General features: G+C 40.6%; 2 protein-coding genes across 10 annotated transcripts in view; one reads left to right on the forward strand and one right to left on the reverse strand.

The window, feature by feature from the left end:
- sema4f (sema domain, immunoglobulin domain (Ig), transmembrane domain (TM) and short cytoplasmic domain, (semaphorin) 4F) overlaps positions 1 to 699 on the reverse strand; it is an 83,597-nt gene extending 82,898 nt beyond the window's left edge. Inside the window, exon 1 of the mRNA XM_061912516.1 lies at positions 37 to 699. Coding sequence (XP_061768500.1) covers positions 37 to 127 — 91 coding nt within the window. The 5' untranslated portion in view covers positions 128 to 699. The remainder of the gene's footprint in view (positions 1 to 36) is intronic.
- m1ap (meiosis 1 associated protein) overlaps positions 88 to 21,522 on the forward strand; it is a 92,399-nt gene continuing 70,964 nt past the window's right edge. For 5 of the 9 annotated variants that reach the window (XM_061912520.1, XM_061912526.1, XM_061912529.1 and 2 more), the window contains exons 1-2: positions 4,143 to 4,232; positions 9,267 to 9,386. The gene's annotated coding sequence lies outside the window, so the exon portion shown is untranslated. Of the gene's footprint in view, positions 737 to 4,009; positions 4,067 to 4,142; positions 4,233 to 9,266; positions 9,387 to 21,522 lie in introns of those variants that run through there. The other 4 variants (XM_061912523.1, XM_061912528.1, XM_061912525.1 and 1 more) reach the window with 3 other exon arrangements.

Consider the following 21,522-nt stretch of genomic DNA (forward strand, 5'->3'; position numbering starts at 1 on the left):
AAAGACCACAATGAGGCAGCTACAGCTTCCACTTACCTTTCAATCCTCTAAGGGTGGCTGCCCAGGAGGCTCCGGGTAGCGAACAACACACCGGGAGCAGGATGAACATTATTCCGGCAGGAGTCATCTTAACTCGGGTGTACAGTGGAGGTCCGCTCGCTTGAGAAATGTTTGGACTTTTTAGCTCCAGTGCATCTTCATTCACACTCTCGGTAAAGTTTAGAATAAGGTCGGTACCAATTGTCAAATTCCAGTTGGAAGAGATCTCCTGTCACATTGCTCCTGTAGTGTGCGCTCTTCACAAAGCGCGCAAGCAGGAGCGAGTCCACTCATTTCAAAATGTGTCGTATTTACGAGAAGGGAGGCAATCAGGCTTTGATTGTGTATTCCCTCGCTGTTGTGCTTATCTTATCTGTAACGGTTAGAAACTGCAACAAAAAGTAATCCAAACTGATAGCGGTCTTTCGCATGGGATAGTGACTAATATCCTGGACGAGGATAAAATAAAGACTCGCTCTTCTGTCCGGTTCTTTGGCTAATCACACCGGCTGAAACAAGTGGCTTCTTCGTGAAATATCAGCGTGGTTCGCATGAAGAAAAAAAACATCAAGGAAAAGGATGTCAAGAATAGGTTTGTCAAAGCGGTCCACGCTCAGCAGTGTACGCCTCTTACAGGACTACAGTCTGATATGGGGCTCCCACTTGGCCCCGCCTCCCGGAAGAGGAAGCACAACAGGTACGTTGATGACGTCAAAGTGGCCTGGACCGTTCGATACCAGAAGAAGGAAATATCTGGAACTTTACATTAAAACGCTCTCTCCCTCCAACAACAAAAAAGCTGTGAAAACGATGATGCTGTGTTCCAAATTTAAGTTGTTTGATGAATCTGAATAAGCCTACGGCTTTGCATTTTGTTTATTATATATATATATATTTTTTTTTATTTTTTTTTTATCATTTTGAACTTACAACCCCCTGGCGCTGTTTTGTACTGTTTTCATAATGTTTTATAATGTTTTATATTGTTGTTTGACTTATTGTTTGTAATTGTTGAAATTTATAAATAAACCTTTAAAAAAAAAAAAACAGAAGGAAATCCATCCGATACCATTTAAGTACGGCCATCTAGGTTTTACTAAATAAAACCTACAATTTATTATCATTGATAATTATCGGATTATCAATGATAATCATCTATGATTATCATTTTTTTACATTATCAAGTAAAATTTACTTGATATGTAAAAAAAATAATAATCATGTTTATCAACAAACATTTGTAAATATAATAACAATACATAAGTGGCGTACTGTAATAAAATAATAAATTAGATCAGTGGTACTTAAATGGGGGTACGCGTACCCCTGGGGGTACTTGAAAGTATGCCAAGGGGTACGTGAGATTTTTCAAATATATTCTAAAAATAGCTACAATTCAAAAATCCTTTATAAATATATTTATTGAATAATACTTCAACAAAATATGAATGTAAGTTCATAAACTGTGAAAAGAAATGCAACAATGCAATATTCAGTGTTGACAGCTAGAGTTTTTGTGGACATGTTCCAAAAATATTGATGTTAGAGATTTCTTTTTTTGTGAACAAATGTTTAGAGTTAAGTTCATGAATCCAGATGGATCTCTATTACAATCCCAAAAGAGGGCACTTTAAGTTGATGATTACTTCTGTGTGTAGAAGTCTTTATTTATAATTGAATCACTTGCTTATTTTTCAACAAGTTTTGAGTTATTTTTGTATCTTTTTTTTCCAAATAGTTCAGAAAGACCACTACAAATGAGCAATCTTTTGCACTGTTATACAATTTAGTAAATCAGAAACTGATGACAAAGTGCTGTATTTTACTTCTTTATTTCTTTTCCATCCATCCATCCATCATCTTCCGCTTATCCGAGGTCGGGTCGCGGGGGCAGCAGCCTAAGCAGGGAAGCCCAGACTTCCCTATCTCCAGCCACTTCGTCTAGCTCTTCCCGGGGGATCCCGAGGCGTTCCCAGGCCAGCCGGGAGACATGGTCTTCCCAACGTGTCCTGGGTCTTCCCCGTGGCCTCCTACCGGTTGGACGTGCCCTAAACACCTCCCTAGGGAGGCGTTCGGGTGGCATCCTGACCAGATGCCCGAACCACCTCATCTGGCTCCTCTCGATGTGGAGGAGCAGCGGCTTTACGTTGAGCTCCTCCCGGATGGCAGAGCTTCTCACCCTATCTCTAAGGGAGAGCCCCGCCACCCGGCGGAGGAAACTCATTTCGGCCGCTTGTACCCGTGATCTTATCCTTTCGGTCATGACCCAGAGCTCATGACCATAGGTGAGGATGGGAACGTAGATCGACCGGTAAATTGAGAGCTTTGCCTTCCGGCTCAGCTCTTTCTTCACCACAACGGATCGATACAACGTCCGTATTACTGAAGACGCCGCACCGATCCGCCTGTCCATCTCACGATCCACTCTTCCCCCACTCGTGAACAAGACTCCTAGGTACTTGAACTCCTCCACTTGGGGCAGGGTCTCCTCCCCAACCCGGAGATGGCACTCCACCCTTTTCCGGGCGAGAACCATGGACTCGGACTTGGAGGTGCTGATTCTCATTCCGGTCGCTTCACACTCGGCTGCGAACCGATCCAGTGAGAGCTGAAGATCCCGGCCAGATGAAGCCATCAGGACTACATCATCTGCAAAAAGCAGAGACCTAATCCCGTGGCCACCAAACCGGAACCCCTCAACGCCTTGGCTGTGCCTAGAAATTCTGTCCATAAAAGTTATGAACAGAATCGGTGACAAAGGACAGCCTTTATTTCTTTTGTTCAAACAAAATGTTTTACTCTGATTAGGGGATACTTGAATTAAAAAAATGTTCACAGGGGGTACATCACTGAAAGAAGGTTGAGAACCACTGAATTAGATAATTACGAACGTATACAACGACATTACAAATGCAAAATATTTTGGATTTTTGCCCCGATGAAAGCCCTCATGTGTCTAAATAATTATTCCCTGAATTTATAAACACAATACAATTTATATAAATGACGTAAAAATATGAACAACCTTCAACTATGCAAACAAGTGAAATTGAAAACTATCGATCTCATCACGCTATAGCAGTGGTTCTCAACCTTTTTTCAGTTATGTACCCCCTGTGAACATTTTTTTAACTCAAGTACCCCCTAACCAGAGCAAAGCATTTTTGGTTGAAAAAAGAGATAAAGAAGTTAAATATAGCACTATGTCATCAGTGTCTGATTTATTAAATTGTATATTATAACAGTGCAATATATTGCTCATTTGTAGTGGTCTTTCTTGATCTATTTGAAAGAAAATATATAAAAATAATTAAAAACTTGTTGAAAAATAAACAAGTGATTCAATTATAAATAAAACATTCTACACATAGAAGTAATCATCAACTTAAAGTGCCCTCTTTGGGGATTGTAATAGAGATCCATCTGGATTAATGAACTTTCTCAACATTTCTTGACAAAAAAAGAAATCTTTAACATCAATAGTTTTGTCCACAATTAATCTAGCTGTCAACACTGAATATTGCATTGTTGCATTTATTTTCACAGTTTATGAACTTACATTCATATTTTGTTTAAGTATTATTCAATAAATATATTTATAATATATTTTTGAATTGTTGCTATTTTTAGAATATTTAAAAAAAAATCTCACGTACACCTTGGCATACCTTCAAGTACCCCCAGGGGTACGCGTACCCCCATTTGAGAACCACTGCGCTATCGTATTGAATTGATACTACAAATACTTTTGGTATCGATACAAACACTGGGTCAGTTGCAAAAACCAAAAGCAATAATTAAGTATATAATATTATGTACAGTACACGCAAATATATAAATAATGGCGCAACACAACCACAAAGCTCACAATTTGTGAAAAATAAACATAGAACTGAAAAATATCGGTATCATCACACCAATGTTGACTGGGACTACGTGGGCTCGGTAATGATACCGAGATTGGATTCCCCCCCACCCCACCCCCTTCCTACTTCGCTGTGGACACCTCACGCAACATAAACGTAATGTATGGATGTATTTGTTCGATTATAATATATACAAATGTAAATAATAGTACTTTGTATTCACTTTGTCTGTTCGAGTCGCGGCCATTATTGGAATTAGTCTGGAGTTGTTTACAGTGACGTATTAATTATCCGCCATTGACATTTATGCTAGTGCTAGTGTTGAAGGTAAGTCATATTTACTCATCAATGTGTGTTTTCCGACTTTATTAACTGCTCCTTGAGGTGTGTAAAAGTGGCTTTGTGTACTTATGCATTTTAAGGCTTCTTGAATTATATATATTCATTACATATAGCGATTGCCATTCCTAGCTCGGCTAAATATGAGGCTAACTTTACCCATCGTTATCCATTAATATTATTCTCCTTTAATTGCCTTTATTTGCTTGTAAACTGTGCATCACCAGATTTATTTTTTTAGCAGTAAGAATACTACATTTACAGTGCATCATAAAGTAATGTCAAATTCGTAACTATCTACACAACATTTTTTTTTGTCATTTGTGATGTGTTTTTACACTACCAGCATAGATATTATTTAACCCCTTACTCGCTTGTCAGTCATCTGATGTCATTCATGTGGGCTCTGCACAGTAAAGATGATTACACCTTGATAAGTTAGTGGTCACACTATATAGAAGTATTATTGTAGCAAAATGATTTGCAAACGTGTATCCCAATCTGTTCGCGTGTAATCCAAGTCGTGTGTGTGTGATTACACTTTGATAAGTTAGTGGTCACACTATATAGAAATATTATTGTAGCAAAATGATTTGCAAACGTGTATCCCAATCTGTGCGCGTGTAATCCAAGTCGTGTGCGTGTGTATTATTCTGTGTGTCTGTGCATCAATCTGAGTGTGTTTTAAAACGTCTGTCTGTCCCTAATCAGAAAAAACTCCTCAATAGGCTGTCAACTTAGACATAACTTCTGCGACACTTCTGCAATGTAAGATGTGAGCGCGTGCGTCCAGATTTGTGAGCGTGTAATTCAACCTTTGCGTGTGTATTCAGAAGCGCATGCACTCACACTCCTCAGTCTTCCTGGTAAGGTTTATTCAAATGTACTGGAGAGAGATACTTGAACCTCGGATTCAGGAGGAACAGTGTGGTTTTCGTCCTGGTCGTGGAACTGTGGACCAGCTCTATACTTTTGGCAGGGTCCTTGTGGGGGCATGAGAGTTTGCCCAACCAGTTTACATGTGCTTTGTGGACTTGGAGAAGACATTCAACCGTGTCCCTCGAGAAGTCCGGTGAGGAGTGCTCAAAGAGTATGGGGTATCGGACTGTCTGATTGTGGCGGTCCGCTCCCTGTATGATCAGTGTCAGAGCTTTATCCACATTGCCGGCAGTAAATCGGACAGGTTTCCAGTGAGGGTTGGACTCCGCCAAGACTGCCCTTTGTCCCCGATTAAGTTCATAACATTCATGGACAGAATTTCTAGGCGCAGTCAGGGCGTTGAGGGTATCTGGTTTGGTGGCTGCAGTATTAGGTCTCTGCTATTTGCAAATAATGTGGTCCTGATGGATTCATCTGGCCAAGATCTTCAGCTCTCACTCGATCGGTTCGCAGCCGAGTGTGAAGCGACTGGGATGAGAATCAGTGTCTTCTGTGGTTGGTTAAATCTAGGCACAGCTGAGATACGCACAAGCAGATAGTGTTAGTCACACACACACACTTCTGAAATATGCGTGCACAAGTTGTTTTACACACTCACAATTCTGGATGTGTGCGCTGAAATCTTACACGGCAGACAGGTCACAAAAGTTACATTTAAGTCAACAGCCTTTTGAGGGTTTTTTCTGATTAGGGACAGACAGACAACTTAAAACACACATACATGTACGTGGATCGGAATACGCATTCAGATTGATATACTGACACACAAATAAGTACACGCGCACACAAACTGGATTGCACACGCACAGATGAGATACACGTTGGCAAATAATTTTGCTACAATAATACTTCCATAACAATTCAACTTAATATGGTTTGATTGTTGTGATTTAGGGAAACTATACTTTTCTTTTACAAAAAAGTGCACACTAAAAGCACTGCTTTCTGTTAGCTGCTCTTGATCTTCTAAAAAGAGGCTGGCAATATCTAAGGAGCAATTTCATGGGGCAAAGGAGCACACATGTACTCTGAGTCTGGCACAAAAAAAGCGGGGTCATTGGGGAACCTGGATTAAAGGATTTGTGAGCCCGAGTTGGAAGGCGAGGAGGTGGAGAGGGGTCAGAGGTGAGCAAAGGATGATAAAGAAAAGCCAAGAATGCAGCCAAGAAGTGAACGGTGCCTTCTCTAATCGAGCCCGATTCAACTCACAGAGAGCGTGTCTCATCGAAAGGCAACCGAACACATTTGAATGACTAAACATCACTTTCCATCACAATAAATGTCTTTATCTGTGACAGCCACTGCTGCAGTCTGGGCACCTTGAATCCTTGGCTATGGGTTTAGCGGCATGTTTGTTCTTTCATGAGTAAACTATATTTGGACAGACGAATTGCTTGGAACGCCTGACACCTCACAAGGTCAGGTAAAGCAATTGCTGTAATAGTTTATTGACAGTAGTTAGAACCCTGCTATTGCGTTCGGTGTGTTACCCGGAGAGCCTCCGCAAATGGCGGGAAAACACAAATTGTGTGTTTTTTACACTATAAGCCCTATATTATGTCTTACACTTACTCAACACATTTTACAATGTAAAATTAATGATGATGAAAGTTGATTGATAGGAGTCACGGTCTGACATTTAGCTTGGTCAGGCAACCTTAACTGCCTCCATCTCCCTCTCAAACAGCTATTGATGGTACAATAGTTTCATATGCCGTTTACTCCTCCCGGCTAGCAGTCAAAGAGGCTTTCCTCCACTGCCACTTTTCCTTAATTCACACTGTTTCCCTTTTATCATTCCAGTAATGACTTACAATTATATGGAATATACTTAAGTGTAATTTATTTAAAAATATAGCAATGCCTTAGGGCAAATGAGATGAGTGTTGTGTAAAAAAAAAAACAGCCTGTTTTGGGTGACAAAAAGTAAAGAGGAGCAGGTTTTTGCACAAATAAGGATATTCATTTTTTTGATAAGAAATCCGCTAATGCTGAATTGCGAGTCATTATAAATAAATAATGCACATGATAAACAGACGACGCAAGAAGACAGATTGACTGACACCCTCGACCATTATTAACATGCTGGCGCACATTTGCATACATAGAATGCCTATGGTTGGCATAAATTAGCTGCAAACCTCAACCAGACAAGAGTATTTCTTTAAAGCGATTTCCATGGTTGCTTATCTGTCCCCCTCACATTAATATTCAAACCCTAATATAAAGAAACCCCAATGTGTGACCTTACACTCTTAGTTTTACGTATCCAGCCTGTAAGTGGGTTCTTACAGAGAGTTGGTTTACTTTTCACCAGAAATGTTGTGGTTTCAGTCGTCTTAATCCAGCTCACAGTGCATGTGTGTGTGTTAGAGATGCGCGGATAGGCAATTATATAATCCGCAACCGCATCACCAAAGCCGTTATCCGCCCGCCGTTCACTCCGAACCAACTATTTATCAGAATCGCAACCCCCCGCCACCCGCCCGCTGACATACATCAGAGGTCGGCCACCTTTACCACTCACAGAGATATTTAAACCCGTTTCACAGAGTAATGAAGACAATGGGAGCCGCTAATGTTCTCGCAAATATCCAATGGTGTTCATCCTGATGACAAGAATAAGGGTGTGCTGTGAAACCATTGCCTTTGACACCTTCAACAACATGTACAAACCAATTGTTAGTCCGGCAACATGTTGTGTGCAGCTTCCCAATCACACGTACAAGATTGAAAGGCATACTGGGTGATACAGAGTACACTGATGGTTGTGATATAAACAACTTTAACACTTACTAATATGCGCCACGCTGTGAAGCCACACCAAACAAGATTGACAAACACATTTCGGGAGAACATCCTCACAGTAACACAACATAAACGCAACACAACAAATACCCAGAATCCCTTGTATCCGTGAGACTTCCTGAATATATTTTACACCCCCGCACCCCCGACCCCGCCCACCTTACCGACGCACGGGGGGGGCCTGCTAGCGGGGTGTATAAAATAGTCAGGAAGTGTCATGGATACGGATAAGGATTCTGGGTATTCGTTGTGTTGCGTTTATGTTGTGTTACTGTGAGGATGTTATCCCGAAATGTGTTTGTCAATCTTGTTTGGTGTGGCTTCACAGCGTGGCGCATATTAGTAAGAATGTTAAAATTGTTTACATCACAACCATTAGTGTACTCTGTGTCACCCAGTATGCCTTAGAGTCGTGTGCGTGTTGCTGCGGAAGCCACACACATCATGTTGCTGGACTGACAAGCAGAATGTTACATGCTGTAGAAGGCGACAAAGCCAATGGCTTCATAACACGCCCTAATACTTATTATCTGGGTGACCGCCGGCAGTCTTTCTAGAGAATATTACTGTCTCCTATTGTCTTCTTCGCTTTGTGACACGGGTCTTAAATGGCTCTTTGAATGGTAAAGGATACCGATCCCAGAACCGTGTATATCAAATATTTCCGGATGGTTCAACCGCCACCCGCCCAAATCTAATTAAAATCAATTTTTTAGATATGCCACCCGCCCGACCCGCAGTTTATCCGCGGACTCCGCGAAATAGACCGCAAACCTCGCATCTCTAGTGTGTGTACATATAAGGTTGCACACTATAGTTAGGGCGGGGGTCCTTAAAATATTTATACCCTTCTGAGGTAGATGGTCACGATGCAACTAATTGAGTTCAAATAATTTATTTTGTCAGATATAGTCCACATTCTCTTACCTGTGTTGACCTCACATCCATGCATCCCATGAATGCACTTTTCACCTCCTTTTATTTGTGAAAACCCTGTTCCCTAATATAAATCCCTTCAATGTCATTAGACATCTCATAGTGGAAAGAAAGGGAACACAAGTTTACCGCTGATCTTACAACAATCACCCCTGCTGTGTAAGTAAATACTGTAGGTCTCAACGTTAATCCCTGGTAGCCCCACAAAATTGGATTAGAGCTCAAATTTAAACACTGGATTGGCCTCACGCCAACACAATCATCCTTGAGTACATACATTGTTGTGCAAAATGTGCATATTATGAATGTAGCCATTACAGCTCCTGCTTCTTTCGGCAGGATGCTTTGGCCCAGTCTCCACTGTCAAGTACATTCCGCCACCAGGCATGAAGTCCCCCAGCATGTAAGTCAGACATCTTAGACTGCGGCCCAAAGGAATCCTGCCTGACACGAAAAAAGGTAAGATAATTTCTGACCTGTGAAAGAGTAATTCACGTGTTGATTACCAGCCCACCCCAAGTAATAGTCTAATATATGCACACATTACGTCCAATTACAAGGTAAGTTTTATGTAAGGCTATCTATCAGTTTACACTCTGGAAGTCTTTCCATAACATTGACATACAATGAAATACAACCTTCACATTTTTTTAGAATAATTAGCCTTCTCATTGGATGAATGACTTAACATTCATTTTGTTTGGTTTTGTCTGCCATGAATGGACACTGTGGCCCGCTCCTTACGGTAAAGAGAAAGGCTTAATTAACCAGCATCGCTCTAACCCGATTGCTAACATGTCACATCCTTGTGGATTGATTCCACAGCAGATGGTGTTATCAATTATTGAGCCTGAAAGGACGACACTGGCCTCAATCAGATTAAGTAGATTATGCCAACATCAACTCCCTTAACAGCCACATTTGGTTTCTATCAATGCACTGTATGCATGTATCTTTGTTAGTAGGTATCTGTCTGTCTATCTACAGTATGCCTTTAACTTTCCTTGTTCATGTCCCTGAGGTGGGGATATGAACTCGTTTAATGTATGCATATATCTTTAAATGTGACCTAAATACACTACACACTGAGCCCTCTGAACGACATCACATTCTGCACTATGGTGCCAGCCTCTCTACCCATCCTGATGCAAATGTCTTCTTAATCCAATAAAGGCACTCTCGCAGCGTGGAAGAGGCCGAGAGGGGTCGGCCGGGGCCCTCCACCCTGCTGCGATATAATTGTCGATACAAGTGCAGTGTTGCAAATGCAAATCTCTTCGCCTCACTGTGACATCAATAGTGTAAGGGGGGCGTCTTTGGTGGGCTGCTGCGCAGAAATCATACAACTTCTGATGGTTGGGGGGATGGAGGAGGTAAATGTATAACCAGGAAGCATCATGTTTTCCAGAAACACGGTGAATCGCTTTAAACTGAGAGATACTGTTTGTAGCATTTAGATGACCCACATGACCTGAACCCTATAAGACATATAAGTGTCTTTAGTGTCTCAGCTAAGCTCTTTTGGATGTCTTGTTTTGATCCACAATCAGAGCACCGCAATCACTTTTAATGACATCCTGTATTTGCTTTTATTGCCCTAAGTGCAACCATTTTTCGACCTTGCAGCTCTATTTTTATTGACCATTGCCATATTCTAAAAACAAAATAAATTAGTTAATAATAAGTTATCTTATTAGCTATTGCATTAATAACTATTTCCTTTGTCAACTATAACATGTCAACGTTGTTTTAACAAAAAAAGGTGGACCCGGCTTATTTCAACGTCCATCGTATTGGCGTCAACAGGCGGCTGTCAACACAGCTGAAACCGAAACTAACTTGTTTTCGTCAATTGGTAGGATGTTACTGACGTCATGTCCGGCTCACGTCCCGCCTAATGGATACTGGTAATGGTCAATGGATACTAGGCGACATTTAACCTTCCTCGAAGAAAAAAGGCCCTATGCTTGTTTCTGATTGGTTTAAGTGGCAGAAATGTTGCAAAAGTCACGTGTAAAAAAGAAAACCAATAGAGAGTTCCTGCTTCTCACAGATAATAGTTATGCATATGCAGATTGCATGCGTACAAGTTGTATTACACGCTCACAAATCTGGATGCGCTAGCTCAAATTTTGCACGGCAGAAGTATCGCAAAGGTCACATGTAAGTAGACAGCCTATCGATATTTCTTTCTGATTAGGGACAGGCAACATAAATCACACGTACGCTGATCTAAAATATACATACGCGGATCTGAATACACACTGATTGATATACAGACACACAAATTAGAATACAGGAACGCGAATTGGATTACACGCGCACAGATTGAGATACACGTCTGCAAATAATTTTGTTAATAATACTTCCATACATATTTATCCTGAAGAGTCTTAATACCAATTTCTTTGACCCAGTCACAAAACAAAGAAGTTGTAGACCTCCATGCTTTTCCAAGTTTCCATCTGTTTTGTCGTGTAGAATTGCGTCTGGAACAGACCCGACTGAAGCAATCCTTGATATCTCTCGACAAATGTTTTTTGATAAACTATAGGGATCTATTCCATTGCATACTTGGACTCTTTTGCTCATATCTGCTTTTTGCAGGAAGAATTGAGCCTTTTTTGTACTCAGTTAGTTTGCGTAATGCAAAAGCCACCACTGGAACATAAATGAAGTATTGTTGACGGTTTTTGAATGCATTTTTAAAGTGATTTAGAGGTAGAATTGATTGCTCCCATTAGCTGCATTGCTTGTCACTTATAATAAGCCATATTTTAGATGTTAGAATAAAAAACGAAAAACAACTTTTGTCTTCTTGTCTCTCATAATGATTGTAAACGGTAGACAAAATTCCAAAAACAAGTGCAGTTCCCCTTTAGGTGCCTAAATCGCACATGCGTGTACCGCTGCAAAACTTGTGAAATTATAATGCATTTAATCATCAATATAGTGATAGGGCTTCACGGTGGCAGAGGGGTTAGTACGTCTGCCTCACAATACGAAGGTCCTGCAGTCCTGGGTTCAAAACCAGGCTCGGGATCTTTCTGTGTGGAGTTTGCATGTTCTCCCCGTGAATGCGTAGTCCGGCTTCCTCCCACTTCCAAAGACATGCACCTGGGGATAGGTTGATTGGCAACACTAAATTGGCCCTAGTGTGTGAATGAGAGTGTGAATGTTGTCTGTCTATCTGTGTGGGCCCTGCGATGAGGTGGCGACTTGTCCAGGGTGTACCCCGCCTTCCGCCCGATTGTAGCTGAGATAGGCGCCAGCGCCCTCCGCGACCCCAAAAGGGAATAAGCGGTAGAAAATGGATGGATGGATATAGTGATATGTTGAGCAATAACACGTATATTGAATTTAACATAAGTACACACTAGCGAGGAGGAATCTTCATCATGTTTTTTTAGTCGCTCCAGTGCGTTATACATGTACACAAATGGAACCAACACGCATAAGTTAACATCATGATCTGTCCTCGAATTAGGATTCAAAACATGTGCCACGTTGAGTGGAGAGTTTTTGAACTCTTCACGTTTGCAAAAATCTGCGTTTTTAATAACAAAAGTATGCGTTTGTGAGTGGACAAGAGGCCTAAACGCAGAGATAAGATGTGTTTATCAAGTATTTGTGTTTGTGTGGACGTGGCCTCATTGTCATTCTGCCAACATCACAATGTTTTTTTGTACTTTCAGGGCCGTAATGTTTCATGCGATTAGAAAAAAGCTTTGATTTATATTCTATTGCTTCAATTGATTGATTATTGTGAGTGTTACTACCGTAGTAAAAATTTATAAAATCCAGACCGCATGGAGTGCCTGTAATTTAGCAGACTAAATAGGTTCTGCACGCCAGCTGGAATAAAGCGCACATGAGAGCACTGGTGTGTGGGTGCAGTGTTCTTTGGTGAACAGCAAGAGTTTTTTAATTTTATCTAGTCGCACATGTTAAAAGTTCAATTTCAGTGTTGATATTCATTTACTTGAAAAAAGGAATGAAGATTATGGCAAGCCTAACTCTTTGTTTATTTTAAACAATTTCCCCAAAAATACGCACTGAGGTTATAAAGTGTGTTTTGTCTGATTTTTTTGATTAATTGAACAAACTAATCATTTGATTACTCTATTACTAAAATAATCAATGCTTTAGCCCTAATAATTTAATGTAACTAAGCTCCAATGGTAATTTTTTACAATGACAGGCGGCTAACAATTAAAAAATGGGTGTAGAATCCAGGTTATTCTGCTATAGTCAGCTGAGCCATAGTACTTCGGCCCCTCATACCCAATTAGTGACCTACCAGTCTCTAATCCGGGGCTTTTTGGATGACCGAATAGTCACCACAGTGTCCTTGCCAAGATGCATTAGGATCTTCAAATGTCCAGAAAAAGAAGAAGGGAAAGTTACGGACGGTTTCCAATTCAACATTGAAGGGAAAGTGAACAGTTTCACAGAAGCCTGTAAAGAGCTTGGACAAGGTGTTTGACAGCAACTTCATGGACTTCTTTTAAGTACAGGCCATCTACCAGGAACAATTGGTTAACATCAGTCCCCAGATCTGGTCAATGAAGGAACTTCAAAGCATGGACCTACCAGCATTGTGTTTTGCTCAAGATACTATGGTTGCTACCGGTCTATGAAGTTCTTGTTTCCAGCAAAATACATGAGCATACCGCAACATGCCACAAATGTCGGGCTGCCCCTTAAGTCTTTGGAAGAAAAGTTTGAGGGCACGCGCAAATGAGAGGTGCTGATGTACAGAGACCCGAGTGACCCAAGAGTGCAGCAACCCCTATTCAAGGACCAAGGCAGAGGGGATCCTGGCAACGGCCCTCGAAAAAGAGCCCTCAGTGGATCTGGAGAAACCGCTGAAATTTCCCCACCAAATCCTCTCACCACTCTCCGGCAGGGCATTGTTCTGGTCTTGGAGCACCAAGAACATTATCATAAATTTGGGAGTTTTATTTTGACAAAAGCAGTCAAGATTATCAACCTGAGTGGCACTTTACTTTCCGTAATTTCCAGTCTATAAGACTCTTCTTTAATCCCACAATTTGAACGATGCACTTTGTACATTATTGCGGCAATTTTTTCCCCCCCCAGGTCTACGAGCTTCACGTGCCACCAATAATCAAACAAATGAAATTGTTTGATGTTTGAAATGTGTTCTCCTTAAATCAAACGCACTCACACAATCATTCAGTCAGCCATTTGCCACCTTATGCACTCACCCTCATCTTGGAGAAAACAAAACCTAATGCACACAACGCAGTCCCAAAACCGAAAGTAATCAAGCCATTAAAAAAGGAAATAAAGCTGCCGCACATAACAAAAATCCACCACCAACAGGCTTCGACAAAGAAGGCACAATCCCAGAGTTGATCCACCTCAAAATTAACGTAAAAGCGAAAACAAGGCTGAGAAATTGCTGGACAAAGCAAGTCCTTTAAGTCCGAGACTAAAGAAGACAACACCAGCGTAGGACTAAGACAGTGCTTCTCCGGTTGGCTGTATGCGAATATCTCATCATGTCTGTATAGTTTTGTATATTTACAGTCTGTAAATATTCCTACCCCAGCTGCTGAACGACAACACCACAAACACTAGGAGTGTGGGAAAAAAATTGATTCGAATACGTTGTGCGATTCAGAATCGATTCTCATTTTTAAAAAAAATTTTTTTTTGTATTTATTAATTTTTTTTTAACTTTATTTTTTTTTTTAATCAATTCAACAAACCACTACACAGCAATACCATAACAATGCAATCCAATTCCAAAGCCAAACCTGACCCAGCAACACTAAGAACTGCAATAAACAGAGCAATTGAGAAGACACAAACACGACACAGAACAAACCAAAAGTAGTGAAACAAAAATGAATTTTATCAACAACAGTATCAATATTAGTTATAATTTGAGTATAGCAGTGATTAAAAATCCCTAATTGACATTATCTTTAGACATTTATAAAAATAAAAAAAAGAACAATAGTGTCACAGTGGCCTACACTTGCATCGCATCTCATAAACTTGACAACACACTGTGTCCAATGTTTTCACAAAGATAAAATAAGTCATATTTTTGGTTCGTTTAATCGTTAAAAAAAATCTACATTATTGCAATCAGTTGATAAAACATTGTCCTTTACAATTACAAAAGCTTTTTTTTTTTAAATCTACTACTCTGCTTGCATGTCAGCAGACTGGGGTAGATCCTGCTGAAATCCTGTGTATTGAATGAATACAGAATAGTTTTGAATCGGAAAAATATCGTTTTTGAATCGAGAATCGAATCGAATTGAAAAAAATCGATATTTTATCGAATCGTGACCCCATTGATTGATTGATTGATTGATTGATACTTTTATAAGTAGATTGCACAGTTCAGTACATATTCCGTACAATTGACCACTAAATGGTAACACCCGAATAAGTTTTTCAACTTGTTTAAGTCGGCGTCCACGTTAATCAATTCATGGTAAGAATCGATATTGAATCGAATCGTGGGACACCCAAAGATCCACAGCCCTAATAAACACCATGAACATCTCAAGCTTTTGCCGCCCATCCATACCATTGACTTGACTTGATTCTACTCATGGAAAAGACGACAGTTTTGCTTTACAGAACGATAATAGGCGCACACACACACACACACACACACCTCTCATTCAACTTTCGCTAACCACTTCCCTGCTTCCCCGGCCTCTGTATCAGCTGGTATATGACATAGGCCCACAAGATTTTGGACCTCCAGAATCAGCATGTCTTTGACGATCTATTTGTGTCAACGAGGCGAAATAATGCTGAAAACCTTTGACAAGTTGACCTTCTGTTCATCTCCGCCCATTAGGAGGTTTCAAAGTGTTAAATATGATCCGCCTTGAGTATTTTATTTGGAAAGTAAACTCGACACTTTATTTTGTGGTTTTGCATGTAATAATGTACAACACAAGCCAATTTTAGCTACATTAATCCGCTGTCGTGAGCCGTCCTGCACTCTCTGGCAAATATAACGTCTGCATATATTTAGCGAAGGGATGCAGTGCCGTGCACAGACAGTCCACTAGCAGTAAAAACTGACACATTGACTTCTGTTTGGATGCTAACTGCATTTTGTTGCTCTGTACTTGTGACGTGCAATTACAATAAAGTTGAATCTAATTTAATCTAATGCTTTATATATTTATAAATATTTAATGTGTCAACGCATAGGTGGTTGTGGCTAATGAATAAATGTACTTTACAGTCCGGAAAGTACAGTAATAAGAGGAACACGATGGCCAGAGACTTGAGTTGTTGAACATAGGTTGGCAACATAGCCGTAATAGTGTTCTTCCACACCAAACTCATCCAGGAGTGCTATTAAATGGCTTTGCTTGGTACACTTTGGCTCACTCATTCTGCAGCACAAAGGTCCTTTTTCCCAAACCGGTGCAGTAAGGATGGAAGCACACAATTGTTGAAAATGTTTCAGTCTTCTTAGGGCCAACAAAGAAATGTTCTCTTTTTAATTATCCCTGCCGGTTCTGTAGTGGGCTAGAGCAAAAAAAGACGCCGCGGGGTATTCTGTCGATAATTGTGACCCGTCGATGTCTGCTACCCAACACTACTCAGTGTGCGTGCTTATAAGCACGACCCCAAATGTTCTGAATATTTGCTTTGAAAAAAATACTGATGGGAACAGCTGCCTTGTATGCCCCTTGTACAATTGAGTTGGGATTTCAAAATATGGTTATTTCATTGTATTTTCTGACCAGCAAGCATGTAGACAATTACAGCGTGAGACAGATTATATTGTATATTGGCGGACAAGAAGCATGTAGAGCAGGGGTAGGGAACCTATGGCTCTAGAGCCAGATGTGGCTCTTTTGATGGATGCATCTGGCTCTCCGATTAATCTTAGCTGACATTGCTTAACACGATAAGAAATTAATATTTCCACTGGTAATTGGAGTTAAAAATAATGTTCAAAATACAAAACATTCTCCTGCATTTTAATCCATCCATTCGTTTTCTAACGCATCTGTTCAAGAAGGCGCATTAATGGTAAGAAGTATTCTATTTATTATTGGTTAACTTCAGAATAAAAATGTTATTAAAAAGAATATGAGAGTTATTGTACTCAAAAAATGTTGACGTTACTTAAAAATGCACGCATTTAGTTGTATTCAGTGTTTAAAAAATAATATAAGGCTCTCATGGAAATACATTTTGAAATATTTGGCTTTCATGGCTCTGTCAGCCAAAAAGGTTCACGACCCCTGATGTAGACAAATACAGTGTGATGAAGTTCTACATTGACGCGAACAATTGTTAGCTTACATTTTGGTTTTAATCACTGTTTTACGCTACTGGTAGCTTTTTTTTCAAGGAACAACGGCACTTAGACTATATAAAATCAAATTGGTATACAAACCCCGTTTCCAGATGAGTTGGGAAATTGTGTTAGATGTAATTATAAACGGAATACAATGATTAGCAAATCCTTTTCAACCCATATTCAATTGAATGCACTACAAAGACAAGATGTTTGATGTTCAAACTCAAACTTTATTTTTTTTTGCAAATAATAATTAACTTGGAATTTCGTGGCTGCAACACCTGCCAAAGTAGTTGGGAAATGGCATGTTCACCACTGTGTTACATCACTTTTTCTTTTAACAACACTCAGTAAACGTTTAGGAACTGAGGAAACTAATTGTTGAAGCTTTGAAAGTGGAATTCTTTCCCATTCTTGTTTTATGTTGAGCTTCAGTCGTTCAACAGTCAGGGGTCTTGTTGTCGTATTTTACGCTTCATAATGCGCCACACATTTTCGATGGGAGACATGTCTGGACTGCAGGCGGGCCAGAAAAGTACCCGCACTCTTTTTTTACAAAGCCACGCTGTTGTAACATGTGCTGAATGTGGCTTTGCATTGTCTTGCTGAAATAAGCTGGAGCGTCCATGAAAAAGACGGCGCTTAGATGGCAGCATATACTGTTCTAAAACCTGTATGTACCTTTCAGCATTAATGGTGCCTTCACAGATGTGTAAGTTACCCATGCCTTGGGCACGAATGCACCCCCATACCATCACAGATGCTGGGTTTTGAACTTCGCGTCAATAATTTATTGATTGATACTTTTATTAGTAGATTGCACAGTTCAGTACGTATTCCGTACAATTGACCACTAAATTGTAACACCCGAATAAGTTTTTCAACTTGTTTAAGTCGGGGTCCACGTTAATCAATTCATGGTACAAATATATACTATCAACATAATACAGTCATCACACAGGTTAAACATCATAGTATATACATTGAATTATTTACATTATTTACAATCCGGGGGGTGGGATGAGGAGCTTTGATAACAGTCTGGATGGTTCGCTTCCCCTTTGGTCCGGATGACACGATGTCGAATATTTCCAAAAACAATTTGAAATGTGGACTCGTCAGACCACAGAACCGTTTTCCACTTTGCATCAGTCCATCTTAGAGGATCTCGGGCCAAGAGAAGCCGGTGGCGTTTCTGGATGTTGTTGATAAATAGCTTTCGTTTTGCAAAATAGAGCTTTCACTTGCACTTACAGATGTAGCGACGAACTGTATTTAGTGACAGTGGTTTTCTGAAGTGTTCCTGAGCCCATGTGGTGATATCCTTTAGAGATTGATGTCGGTTTTTGGTACAGTGCCGTCTGAGGGATCGAAGGTCACGGTCATTCAATGTTGGTTTCCGGCCATGCCGCTTACGTGGAGTGATTTCTCCACATTCTCTGAATGTTTTGATATATTATGGACCGTAGATGTTGAAATCCCTAAATTTATTGCAATTGCACTTTGAGAAACGTTGTTCTTAAACTGTTTGACTATTTTCTCGCGCAGTTGACAAAGGGGTGTACCTCGCCCCATCCTTTCTTGTGAAGTTGTTTTTATACCCAATCAATAGATTAGATTAGATAGTACTTTATTTATTCCTTCAGGAGAGTTCCTTCAGGAGAATTAACATTTTCAGCACAATCCCATTCAAGAACAGACAAACGTTAAAGGGAGACAGAACAGGATCGCTGACGGGTCTGCCGGCTTCCAGCGCCCCTTACAAAAAGGTGAGATACAGGTAAACAAGTGGGGGGAATGGGAGAAAAAAATTGAAAATTAAAATAAATTAAAATAAATCGGTCTAAGCCTGGGCCCTGGAGAGGGGGTCCAGACTGAGTCCAAAGAAAAAAAAACCAACAACTCATAGCCTTAGTACACATCCCTCTTACCTTTGTGTGAGAAACATCAAAGAAGACAAAGGACTTTAAAGACATTAAAGCAACGGATTCAACCAGCCACATCTACATACAGCTATGAATAAAAAGTAAAAGAAACATATACACTGTGGTGACCTCTGCCGTGTTCCACGCCATCGTCCGCTGGGGTGGAGGGAGCATGGCCAGAGACAGGACCAAACCCAACAAAGCAACCAATAGAGCCGACTCCACTCTCGGCCGCCAACCAACTCTCGACCAGTGTCCAGTCTGCATGGATGAGCGAGGATACGTCCAAGGACATTGAGGTGTCCGACACCTGCTCACCCAGCCAAGACACCACGAAGGCTCTCCGTCCTGTCGCTCAGTGCTAGCTCCGCAGCCTTGTCCCCTCATTCGCATCACCTCCAGTCCCTCCAAACCGACTCCGGTGTGGCAGAGACCCAGCAGCTGTTCTCCATGGCCAAAAGGCTCCCGGGAGGCAGATCCAGAAGTCCACAAAAAGCACCGCAGAGGCAAAAAAATATAATGACACATGAAAACAATAAGGAAACACAAAAGGATGACACAAGAGCACAGAGCTCCTGCCAACAGCAGCCACTACAGCAGCGCCATCTTGGAAATGGCACCCACATTTTCCCAATTAGCCTTCACACCTGTGGGATGTTCCAAATAAGTGTTTGATGAGCATTCCTCAACTTTATCAGTATTTATTGCCACCTTTCCCAACTTCTTTGTCACGTGTTGCTGGCATCAAATTCTAATGTTAATGATTAATTTGCACACAAAAAAATGTTTTATCAGTTTGAACATCAAATATGTTGTATTTGTAGCATATTCAACTGGATATGGGTTGAAAATGATTTGCAAATCATTGTATTCCGTTTATATTTACATCTAACACAATTTCCCAACTCATATGGAAACGGGGTTTGTAGATACAGTACATAGTAAACAGCGTTAAAGGGAAAGGAGATTATAATTACATGAAGGGAGGAGATTATTCCTTTAGTGGATTCAGTATTTGATTACGCAGATGATAGCCCGCTATAGACCAGTGATGAGGTAATTTAGTGCTCATACATGTAGCCCTCTGCATTATTAACAGGCTTCAGGCTGTCATTATGATGTGCAGAACAAATGTAATTGGTCTTGGAAATGTTCTTTGTGTATGTAGGCTACAGTGTCTTGTTGAACACGCGCCTCATTAAGACAGACAGCATTGAAGACTCTTGGCGTTTGTGTGAGGATATTATTATGATATTTGCGCTATTTATTGCAACACACCTCATTTCAGTCTAACAGATTTTAAGCGGGTCTCCTGATCAAGTCTTTGCAAAGTGTTTTAACAAACTTGAACAAATGCCTGGTTTTAGCATGAAAAATTCTCACCACCTTCTTTGCATTGTGATGACAATTCAGCTCCTGAAGATTTTGTAGACACATCTCTTCAGACAGTAAAAACAGGTAGTTTTTGTGCGGTAAATTCAACCTGACACAACGATGTCCCCCCTCGAGCAGAAGTGGCTGAATGCCGATCTGGAGCGGAGGAATGGGGGGTTGGAGCACGAACACAAATCACCGATAAATGTCAGAGCACATAAAATCAGTGTAGCCAGTCACTCAACCCCCTCCTAACCCTTGAAACATTGTGACTTTTTGCTTTGATCACTACTAGTCTTGACCAGTTAGGTTGAAAATCTAAATCGGTACATCAAGGGTTCTGTTAAAAGAATCATATACTTGGCCTTAATAAAGAGATTGCATCGTAAGAATGGTTTATACAGTATGTTTAATGTTTGATTTTTAATCAGCTGTAGATAGTTTGCTGCTTAGTGAGTTTATTTTATTTGATGTATTCCAGATTTCCATCTCCTTCCAAGTCTTTCCTAAGCTTTTCCTCTTCTCCGCTACTTGATTCCCTGGAGACAGACCCAAAGTACAGTATGCTGGGTGGATGAGGGCAGGAGGGGAGATGCTGATGGGGGGTGGAGAGAAAGGTGTGAAGAGCGGGTTTCTCTCTTATATATGCGAAGACACACACACGCACACTCAACTGCCAGTGTTTCCACACAAACCCCTCCAGGGCTCCCTGCATTTTAATTGGTGTAATTATATTTGCACAAGGCCGAACTCACCACATGCTCACAAGCACACATTGCTGTGACAAAATTTTAATTTGCACCCAAATTGAATATTCTAATATTCAGTAGGTCTCCTGCTGAGTGACCAAGAGGCATGCTGTAATCACCCTGTATGTTTATTTAGTCAATTGCCATCAGGTCATGTGTTCATCATAAGAACAAAGATTAATGACTCGATAAGCACCTTCGGGGGCCTGCTCGGGGGAAGGGTT

This window comes from Nerophis ophidion, linkage group LG10 (assembly GCF_033978795.1).
Source record: "Nerophis ophidion isolate RoL-2023_Sa linkage group LG10, RoL_Noph_v1.0, whole genome shotgun sequence".
Classification (NCBI taxonomy): Eukaryota; Metazoa; Chordata; class Actinopteri; order Syngnathiformes; family Syngnathidae; genus Nerophis; species Nerophis ophidion.